Source organism: Sapajus apella, unplaced genomic scaffold (assembly GCF_009761245.1).
Source record: "Sapajus apella isolate SASKATOON/1434 unplaced genomic scaffold, GSC_monkey_1.0 scaffold368, whole genome shotgun sequence".
NCBI lineage: Eukaryota > Metazoa > Chordata > Mammalia > Primates > Cebidae > Sapajus > Sapajus apella.
The window spans coordinates 63592-75025 of NW_022437307.1; the positions used below are offsets into that span (position 1 = coordinate 63592).

General features: G+C 38.9%; 1 protein-coding gene across 3 annotated transcripts; it reads right to left on the reverse strand.

The window, feature by feature from the left end:
- Positions 1 to 2545: 2545 nt before the first annotated feature.
- LOC116545772 (myomegalin-like) lies at positions 2546 to 10744 on the reverse strand. Of its 3 annotated transcripts, none has more exons than XM_032272240.1 (5): positions 10555 to 10744; positions 10317 to 10398; positions 6546 to 6637; positions 2994 to 3068; positions 2546 to 2689 (listed from the first exon to the last, which is right to left on the reverse strand). In XM_032272240.1, exons 1-5 carry the CDS (start codon positions 10633 to 10635, stop codon positions 2636 to 2638), a joined length of 384 nt encoding a protein of 127 aa, XP_032128131.1. In that variant the 5' UTR covers positions 10636 to 10744; the 3' UTR covers positions 2546 to 2635. The 3 variants fall into 3 exon arrangements, with proteins under 3 accessions (XP_032128131.1, XP_032128133.1, XP_032128132.1); XM_032272241.1 differs by having other exon boundaries at positions 2612 to 2689; positions 3015 to 3068; XM_032272242.1 differs by lacking the exon at positions 2994 to 3068 and having other exon boundaries at positions 2547 to 2689; positions 10555 to 10743.
- Positions 10745 to 11434: the final 690 nt, after the last annotated feature.

Here is an 11434-nt window from a genome sequence, read left to right on the forward strand (position 1 = left end):
GCTGACATGGTGAAACCCTGTCTCTACTAAAAATACAAACATTAGCCAGGCATGGTGGTATACACCTGTAATCCCAGCTACTCAGTAGGCTGAGATAGGAGAATCACTTGAACCTGGGAGGCAAAGGTTGCAGTGAGCCAAGATTGTGCCACCGCACTCCAGCCTCGGCAACGGAGCAAGACTCTAACTCAAAAAAACCCCAAACTTATCTGGAAACTCTCTCTTTCTAATAAATCACTTCTGAGAAAAAAAAAAAAAAGTCACAAAAACAACTGGTCCTATCATACCTTTCCTCTGCCTTCATTTTCCTGGTACACAGAAAACATTTTTAAAGCCCAACAATAAATCAGAAAAAAACTAAATAGTAAAAAACAAAAAGTGAAAAAGAGTAAAAGGTGCTAAAAGAGAAGGCAAAATAAGGAAAAAAAGAAAATATAAAATGATCCAGAGAGGTATCATATATACGACCAAAAATCAAGAGGTAGAAGAAAATATATTCGTCATGATGGCTATCGGTGGTCTCGGGGTGATATTAGCCATCAAAATTAATATATTTTCTTCAATGATATCAAATAAATATCAGTGCCCTTTACAGCCCGACCTTTTTTTTTTTTTTTTGAAACGGAGAGTGTCTGTCGCCAGGCTGGAGCACAGTGGCGCGATCTTGCCTCACTGCAACATCCGCCTCCTGGGTTCAAGTGATTCTCCTGCCTCAGCCTTCCGAGTAGCTGGGACCACAGGCACACACTACCATGCCCTGCAAATTCTTATATTTTCAGTAGAGACAGGGTGTAGCCTTACTTTCATAATAGAACAGCCTTTAACAGGACATGGATCACAAAAGGAAAGGAGCATATATTGACTGCTGACTATATGCATGGTACTGTTTTAGACACAAAAGCTGTCTTCTCATTTAATCTCTGCAATCGCTGTGTGAAACAGGCACTATTCCTGACTTAAGATTTTGACACCAACGCTCAGAGCAATCCATAAAACAAATGACAACATGGGTAGCCCCAGTCATTGTCCCTGTTTTTTATCCTCTGTTCAGTATCATAAGCATCTGCACTTAATGAAAAAGAAAAAGCATAAAAAGAATAGTAAAAGAAATAAAAATTTCAACAAAGAATAAAAGGAAAAATAGCCATTCTCTTACCTCTCTGGATGGGCATGGAAGTTCACCAGACTGCTAGAGAGCCGTCTCTGCTGTAAGTCCTCACTGAGCCAACTCTGTTCATCTGCTAGTCCTTCTAGCATCAGTAGCTACTGAGAAAAGAAGAAGCAGTACACAAATGACGCAGTGAGACATGAAGCCATAGTTAACCCTGAGAAACAAAAAAAATGCACGTACTATGACTTAAAAAGCCTGCTATGTTAGTACTTAAGCTTTTGATAGTATTGCATAGTTTTCCCGAGAAGCAGGAAAATGCATTAGCACGTACTATAACTTAGAAAGTCCGCTATCTTAGTACTTGAGTTTTGATAGTATTGTATAGTTTTCAAATCAATGTCATATTTTTTTTAATCTTTAAAACCCTGTAAGGTGGAATTCAAACATGGGAGCAAAAAGAATAAAAAGGAGAGAGAAGCTAGAAGCACAGGAAAGCAGCTAAGAGAAAGGAGTAAGAGGGAAGTGGGACAGGCAAGAGGGAAACATATATAACAGGAATTACCAGTATTATTCATTCATTCAATACATATTTATTGAGCACCTTCCATGGGAAAGACTCCATTCCAGGTTCTAAGGGAAAGCCTACTATCTAGTGGAGGAAAAAGACGTTCATTAATCATAGACGTGTGTCATTGTGAGTGTAATAGTGCTATAAAGATAACGAGCTATGATCACGTATAACCAACAGAGAGTTGCTGAAGGTAGAGTTGAAAGCCAGAATGGAGTGGGGTGAGTAGTTAGTAAGAGAGATGCTAATGGAGATGGGGTACAGGCAAGTAAGTCTTTTGGAAAAGAAAGGTTAAATGGGCTGCAGCTACAAAGAAAGTTGGGGCAAAAGCAGGGGTTTCTCTTTTTTTTCAACTGGGAGAAATTTGAACATGGTTAAATGCAGACAGAGAAGAAAGATTCAGTTGAGAGGGAGATGACTTACGTATGAGTGTGAGGGATAACTACTGGTATGTGTCCAAAAGAGCTGCTGCTCTTTACAGAACCACACGTCAGAAAGAGGCATCTATAGCTGCTAACAACCAAAGCAGGAAGCTTCAGAGCAGTTTCCCGATGAAATACCATTTATGAAAAACCAATACCAGGTTTATTTCACAGTAGAAAAACAAGGTTTGTGCTGGGTGTGGTGGTACGAACCTGCAGCTTCAGCTACTCAGGAGGCTGAGGCAGGAGGATTCCTTGAGCCCCAAGAGTTTGAGGCTGCAGTGAGCCATGATTGTACCACTGCACTCCAGCTTGGGTGACACAGTGAGACTCCATATATATATATATACACACACACACACACATACACACACACACACAGACACACACACATGCGGGGCGGGGAGAGAGAGAGTGTGTGTGTCTGTGAATCTATATTCCAATAACTTACCTGTTGTCTTTGGTTTTCTGGTATTTCTTGACCCTGGGATTCTACTGAAGCAACTTTTTCCCAAAGAAGTAATACTTCCTGGGTCAGGCGTTCCACAGCTGGTATGTCTTCAGGATAATCAGTTGTATTTGCAGGTCCTAGAAGTCAAAAAGTAAGTGTAAACATGAAAATAGTAATCAAATTATGCAGTTCACAAGCATAGACAAATGTTCTTGAAACAGTCTGCCTATACTTTCAAGTGAGATATTCATAAGCACCGGGCAAGGGATTCAATGTGTGCAAATACTGTCTGAAGATGCCCTACAGGTAATGTGAGATGTGAACATTTCCAATGGTGTGTAAAAAGTTTGGAAGGACCTTCATGAGGTCTTCTTTAATCTGTATTTTCCTGGTCAGAGCCTTCGTATCAGCAGCCTGCACCCGCGGCCCTTCCTCCCGCACCTGCAGCTCTTCCTCTTGCACCTGCAGCTCTTCTTCCTGCACAGCCATCATGGACTGTAGAGCAGAAAGTTCCAACTGTGAATAGAGGAAACAATATCTGCCATGTTTACATTTTAACACAGAAGCAAATTCTTTTGCATATCACATCAGTATCAGCCAGTAATGCAAGAGAAAATGAGATAAGAACACGGCTCTACAGGATCAAATAAAAAATCCATGCAGTATAGTAACAAACGATGTTTTATGGGAAGATGTAATAGTTGTTTTTAATGACATCTTCCACCATAACCGGCACCATAAAACACTTCAAATTTGTTTAATAAGCTTATTATGATACTGAAAAAGAATGGTGACCATTAGCAGAAGCAAGAAGAGATGAAGTTTTTATGTAAGTACTTCAGCTAATAGAGGAAAAAATAATAGCATTAGGATATCTCCATTTTGCAACCCTTAATGAATTAATGGATTAGGCATCAAACCCCAAAAGCTGCTAACATCACAAGAGATCACCAAACAGTACACGCCTCCAGATGGAAGAACATGCTACCACCTCTGAAGGAATCCTGCCAAAAGCTAGCACTACATGCCCTCAACTTTCAGTGTTCTCAACAGAAAATGATAAATACTTGGTTATGACAAAGTTCATTAAAACTCATCATAGGCTGGGCGCCATGGCTCATGCCTATAATACCAGCACTTTGGGAAGACCAGGTAGGTGGATCATGAGGTCAGGAGTTCGAGGCCAGCCTGACCCAAATGGTGAAATCCCGTCTCTACTAAAAATACAAAGATTACCCAGGCATGGTGGCGAATGCCAGTAATCCCAGCTATTCAGGAGGCTGAGGCAGCAGAATTGCTTGAACCGGGGAGGTGGAGGTTGCAGTCAGTGGAGATCATGCCATTGCACTCCAGCCTGGGTGACAGAGCAAGACTCTGTCTCAAAAAAAAAAAAAAAAAAAATCATGATAATACCCACACCTGCTTAACATTTACTATGCCACAGGCTCTCTAATAAATGCTTTGTATATAGTTAATTCTTTTAACAAACCCAGTGCTCTGGTTCCTGCCTACTTCTCCCACTTTAATATCTGCCATTTTACTCCTCACTCATGACTCTGTGGGTACACTCGACTGTTTCTGTTCTAGGAACACCAGACTTTCTCTTAACTTTAGGCCTTTACAACTACTACTCCCTTTGCCTGAAATATCTTTCCCAGGGCTGTCTCTTTCTGATCCTCAGGTCCTACCTTACGTCTCATCTGCTCAGAGAAGCCTTCTTTGGCCACCCTATTTAAGATGGTCTCCATCCATGTTACTTTCTATCATTTCCCTCATATCACTTACTATCATCTATAATTACATTGATCTGTTTATTGTCTGTATCTCCCCAGTGGAAATTAATTACATAGAGCCAGAGATCTTGCTGATTTCATTCACTTACCTTATCACCAGCACTAGTCCAAGATGAGAGAAGGTTCCCATATAGCTAATGAATGGAGTGAATCCTCAAAACAATCCTATGAGGTAACTACTCTTTTATACATAAGGTGACTTCTACTCTTCAATTTACAGACAAGGTGATTGAGAGAAATTAAGGAACTTGTTCAAAAATCACAGGGATAGCTAGTAAGTGGTAAATCTAGAATGTGGAGTCGGGGAAGCTGATTCAGAGACACCAGGCTATAATGTCTTCCCAGTAGATGCCGCATATCCATACAGTGTTTATGGTAAGGGCAAGTTATTTTAAATAAACCCTTTAAAGCAAGTTAGCAATAGCTAAATATCACCCCCTCAAAATACCCACTAATAGGCATTAGAATTTTATGATCCTGAAAACAGGACAGAACCAAAAAGTAACATTACTCTGGATTTGGTATATGTGAGAAAAACAGGAAGAACATGTGGAAACTAAAACACCTGACATGCATAATCAGGTAACGGCTAAGGTAGAACCACAGAAAGGAAAGGACACTAGGGGATTTTAAAAACTGGTATTTCTTCAATGCCACACATTCTCATATCCTAAAAACTAATTGCGACAAAAACATGAGTCTGTTTGTAAGCAGAAATATGGTAATAAAATCAAAAGATAAAATATGTTAATTCCATCACAAATACAAGCATATTACATGTTACAGTTCCATATTACAGATCCAGCTATGGCAAAAGGTAGAAAAAAACCTAAGGAGCTATTTAGACTAGCTAGCTAAAGTTAATTTAGGAAGCCATGATACTGACTGACCTTCTAAAAGAGATGCCAGAGTAACAAACAAGCTGTTAGTTTTAAGGCTGTAACTCTGCGCTGTGTGCCTCGTATTTCAACATCACCGTCGAATATGCAACTAGCTGTGTGTATGTTTACGAAATACATATTTCCTGTCTATATTTAATTATTTTAACAAATCTAGTGATCTGGTTCCTGCCTACATTTCCAACTTGAATATCTGCCATTTTACTCCTCACTTATGACTCTGTAGGTACACCAGATTTTTTCTGTTCTAGGAACAGAAAAAGAAAACATATACAGGAAGGGCAGGGGGAAGGGAATCTCTAAGGCTGAAAGGCGTCTTCTAAAAGAACTGACGAAAAGTCTATGCTCGAGAGAGTTAAAGCATAAGATGGGAAAAATGAATCTTAGGAAGTATGTGAAGTCACAAAAGACTGGAGTTTGAATCAAAGCTTTGGCATTTATTAGTTACATGACTATTCTCCACTCTCATTCTAAAAGAGAATCAGTGTTTCAGCTTCTTCATCTATAGTAATGGGGCCAACACCATTTACTTTGTGTAGAGTTGTAAGCATTAGTGCTAATTTAAATACCCAGCACTACTGGGTATGTTCATTGCATATGAACACTCAATAAACATTGACTATACTCAAGTTTCTCTTGTTTCATGTTTCTAATACTAATTTCATGGGTCTAATGTCATAACTCTAAGCAGCAATCACACAATGCTTCCTATTTACACTAGTGCTTTACTATTATTATTATTATTATTTTGGAGGCAGAGTTTTGCTTGTTTCCTAGGCTGGAGTCTGATGGCACGATCTCAGCTGACTGCAACCTCTGCCTCCCGGGTTCGAGTGATTCTCCTGCCTCAGCCTCCTGAGCAGCTGGGATTACAGGCACCCGCCGCCACATACGACTAATTTTTGTATTTTTAGTAGAGATGGGATTTCGCCATATTGGTCAGGCTGGTCAACTCCTGATCTCAAGTGATCAGCCCGCCTCAGCCTCCCAAGTGCTGGGATTGCAGGTGTGAACTACTGCAACCGGCCTTTAGAGTTGTTTTATTCCAATCAGCAATGGGGAGCAAGAGTTGTGTTTTTCCAGCACTTAGTAAGTTTTAATGGTCCCAATATAAAAACAGGAGCATCTTGTTACGATATTGTATATAAAAAATAACATATTTTTCCCCAAAAAGAAACAACTCATACCTGGCATTTGGACTCAGATACTCTACTTAAAGAATTATGCGCTGTTAAATAGAAACTATTTGGAAAGAAAAAATAATTGGGATTTCAAAATTAAGACTTGACTAGAAAACTCACCTGACTTACTCTTTCTTTTTTAGCCATGAGTTCAAGTTCCTCTTTGGCATTACTCAGTTCTTTTTCCAGCCCTGCCACTGTGTTCAAGTCTCCTAAAATGAAAATAGAGTGCTAGTTTTAATTGCTATTAATATAATGTGATATCAGCTGCCTCCTGTGAGTCACTTACTGAGGACACATTCCAATAATAAGAAAAAAATAAAACATATATGCAGGTTGTTCTTTGTCGCATTATTTATAATAGGAAAATACCACAATCATCCTGCATGCTATAAAGAAAAGACTGAATGAAGTATAGTATATTCACAGATGGAACTATGTATCATCGTAGAAAAGGAATAAGGACAATCTTTATGAACTTAGATGGAGTGATTTTGAAATCCCGAGAATATGTTAAGGAAAACAAGCTATGTGCTCAAGAATACATCTAAGGTAGTAGGTTTTATATTAGGAAAAGGGGGAATAAGAATATACATATATACATTACATATACACAGATGATTCATTTGCTTATTTTTACAAAAAGATATACAGGAAGAATAACCCAGAAATGAAACAGATTAACTTAAGGAGATGAGTGGAAACAGGAGAGAGGGGGTAGGAAAGAGATGGGACATCTGAGTATATCGTTTTATATACTGGAGTTTTGAACTGTATTAATGTTTAATTCTTAATATGTAAGTCACCTTGACAATTAATGGGAGATAGAAAACCTAAAATTCAATCCTAATATAAATAAATGAAACTATATAGTAAATAGATAATAAAACCACCCAGAAGAAAATAAGACAAATTAATCCAAATAATTTTTGAACTCACTAACTGAACAGTCAGTGCAAAATACCCTAAGGATAAAAAGAATTACAAAAATACCTTAAGGATAAAAAGAATTACAAAAAAATATAAACATTACATAATACATTTACTGTTCAGAGTGGTATTTATGTAGTGATTCAGGAACTACTTTTGCATATTACAGTATCCTGCAAATGTGTAAATCTTTTGAAATATATTGATGTTATAGGTAACCAGGGCTCTGAAGGAGACACAAATATGAAATGAAGGAAAAAAGAACTATATTGTTAAATTAGAATTACAGAACTCCGTATCAAATCTTCATATGTATACAAATACACACATATATTCTTAAAAATATTCACTGCTAGCTCTGTTCACTTAAAAGGGCCTACAAGCAAAAGGTATTCATGTGGCAATAAAGTCATCTTGTGCCCAGATCACAGTTTGTCAATGTCATCACCCACCAAAAGGAACCAGGGAGCTCTTTAGGATAATGGCTGATTCTGGGACTAAGGCAGGTAAAGTAAAAGGTACTCAATAAAACACCTTACTGTGCTAGAAACTATTAAAGTGCAAAAAACAAAAACAAAACCAAAAAAAACTGATGGGGATATGGCAAAGGGTCAGAGAAATAGCTTGATGAGGTTCCCACTGACTGAATTTGGGTTAATTTGAGGACTAAAGGAAATCATGACAGAAATCAATAATATAATGATTTTTTAAAATCCATATTGATAAAAACAAATGGAGTACAGAGATAGGGAAAGGACAGTTCTTCTTTATAAAATAATATCCACAAAGAAATAAAGAAGAAATTTTTTTTTTTTTTTTTTAAGATGGGGTTTCACCATGATGGCCAGGCTGGTCTTGAACTCCTGACCTCAGGTGATCCACCCACCTCAGCCTCCCAAAGTGCTAGGATTACAGGCGTGAGCCACCACGCATGGCTTAAAGAAGAAATTTTGCAAACAGAAAATCATAATTTTTTTTCTGAGACTGAGTCTCATTCTGTCAACAAGGCTGGTGTGCAGTGGGGCAACCTTTCTGCCTCCCGGATTCAAGCAGTTCTCCTGCCTCAACCTCCTGCATAGCTGGGATTACAGGCACGTACCACCATGCCCGACTAATTTCTGTATTTTTAGTAGAGACATAGCTTCATCATATTGCCCGGTCTGACCTCGAACTCCTGAGCTCAAGTGATCCACTCTCCTGGGCCTCCCAAAGTGCTGGGATTAAAGGCATGAGCCACCGTGCCCAGCTCTGAAAAATCGCTATTTTTAAGCTACCAATCTAAGAGTTGGCTCAAGCAAGGCTCAAATGATACTACAGCCACTGAGTGAATGATTGCTGGAAAACAGAACTGTCAACATCTCAAATTCAGCCAGCAGATGACTTACATATAAAAGGGAAAATGAACCTTTTGCAATGGACAGATTTGACAGCTATAACCATAACCTAATGACTAAATTTCCTATCACCAAGGATGATACAAACTGATTATCATGCACTGATGTGATGCACTAAGAAAGATGTCATCCAGGCTCACACCTGTAATCCCAGCACTTTGGGAGGCTGAGATAGGTGGATCATTTGAGGCTAGGAGTTCCAGACCAGCCTGGCCAACACGGTGAAACCCCATCTCTAAAAAAACAAAAAAAAAAAAACAAAACAAACTAGCCGAGCATGGTGACGCATGCCTGTAGTTCTAGCTCCACTTTGGGAGGCTGAGGTGGGAAGATCACTTGAACCCAGGAAGCAGAGGTTGCACTGAGCTGAGATGGCACCACTGCAATCCAGCCTGGACAATGACAGATTCTGTCTCAAAAAAAAGAGAGAGAGAGAGAGAGAGAGAGAAGAAAAGAAACGGGGTGGGGTGGGGAGGGGAGGGGAAGGGAAAAGTCATCTGTATGGTATTCCTGCCATAAATGTTTAACTGGAACCTAATCACAAGAAAACAATCATTTTAAATTAAGCAATAGTCACAGTCCTGAATTCTTCAGAAATGCCAGTCTCACCAAAAAGAAATAAAAGCTGAACAATTGTTCTAGATTAGAGGTTAAGAGACATGACAACTAACCACAATGCATAACCCCTGGGTTGGCGGGAACCAAAATAGCTATACAGAACATTATTGGGACATTAGGAACTCTGAATGTGGATTATGTATTAGACACTAAGCCTCTATCAAGGTTAAATTTTCTGAGTGTGATAACTGTATTGTAGCTATGTAGGAGAATGCTCTTGTTCTGAGGAAATGCTGATGTATGCAGCATAAAGTGTCATGATTTCTGTCAGAAATTTTCCAATGGTTCAGAAAATACATTACATCCACATATGTGTGTGTACATACAAAGAAATAAGGCAATTGTGGCAGAATGTTAATAATTGGTCTGAATAAAAATGTATATGAGTCTTCACTATACTATTATTGCCATTTTTCTGTAGGTTTGAAATTTCCAAAATACAAAATTTAGAGAAAAGTACACTTTTTAAAAAAGGCATATAAAGAATTAATAAAACAAAACCAACATTATTTTATTCTTTGATTAGTATAATGTTTTCAAACTAGAAAACTGGCAAATGACTCAATGTACACTGCCTACCCTTCCTAAGAGTTTAATGTAGGTGATGTCAAGTTATAGTGAGTGGCCCCAGACTTGAAAGATACCCGGGAAACGCTGTCAGCACATGGCCTTGCTGTGCAGGATTGGAACCACTACCTCCTGCATTTCTGAATCCCTGCGAAACTATCTGAAAAGGAGAATAAGGACAGACTTTCTCTGGGCCAAACTGTGACCCCAAAGCAACAACCTCAACTCAACATAAGGTAAGGACAGTTCTTCAGCCTTTCAGAGGAATTCCAAACTTATTTTTTCCACTAAGGTAAGAAGAGAAGAGAGTCTTAGCCAAACCTATCAATACAAAGATTAACAGAACACAAAGTCCCTGAATGAAATGAAATTTCATACTTACCTAATGTGGATCTGGGTATGCTGGCATCTTCTTTGGCAGTCAATGAAGTACTATCATCTATGGAAGGTATCTGCACTGAACCCTAAAAAATTGGGGGACTTAGGAAGATGCAGGAACTATGACCACAATGACAGCACTGAGAATATTCTCACAATTTCGTATTAAAATTATCAAACTTACACCTCAAATGTAAAAAGAAACACATTCCGCATGAATTATCTAAGTCTATAGTTCGTACTTGATCAGTCTGTTCTCCAAGAGGAGGGCCAATGGAGGGAACTTCAGCTCGTTGGTTAGAGACGGGTGCTTGGGACATCATGGAGTCTCTCCCTTCCAAATAACTGGCACAGGGCCTGTAATTCTGAATTTCTTTCCATTAAGGTTTGCACCATCTTCTCTGCAACAACCTAGTAAGAGGAAATCACAAATAATATTAGAAAGATATTCTGGGGCCGGGCACGGTGGCTCAAGCCTGTAATCCCAGCACTTTGTGAGGCCGAGGCAGGTGGATCACGAGGTCAAGAGATCGAGACCATCCTGGTCAACATGGTGAAACCCCGTCTCTACTAAAAATACAAAAAACTTTAGCTGGGCATGGTGGCACGTGCCTGTAATCCCAGCTACTCAGGAGGTTGAGGCAGGAGAATTGCCTGAACCCAGGAGGCAGAGGTTGCGGTGAGCCGAGATTGCGCCATTGCACTCCAGCCTGGGTAACAAGAGCAAAACTCCGTCTCAAAACAAAAAGAAAAAAAGAAAGATATTCTAGTAAAACAAAATTTTTTTTCTTTTTTTTTTTTCTGGTATTATTTCTTCAGAGTCAACCATTTGTAAAATTAAGCAAACAAAGAAAACAGTGGGTTCTTAGGAAACAGTTTTCCTGCTTTCAGTTTACAGGGAAAAACGCAGTTAAGATGAATGGAAAAAGTCTCATAAGTAGAACATTGGAGAAAAAACTGAATTTAACACATTTGTAACAGGTAAGAGAAAGAGAATCTGAAATAGGTTCTGCTAGAATTATCAGGCTAAGGTTCTGGAATTAAGATAACAGTTGTCTTTCTTCCTGGACAGCTGTTTCTTAGGACTGGATTGCTCTTCAAGCATTTGTATGGTTCGCTACC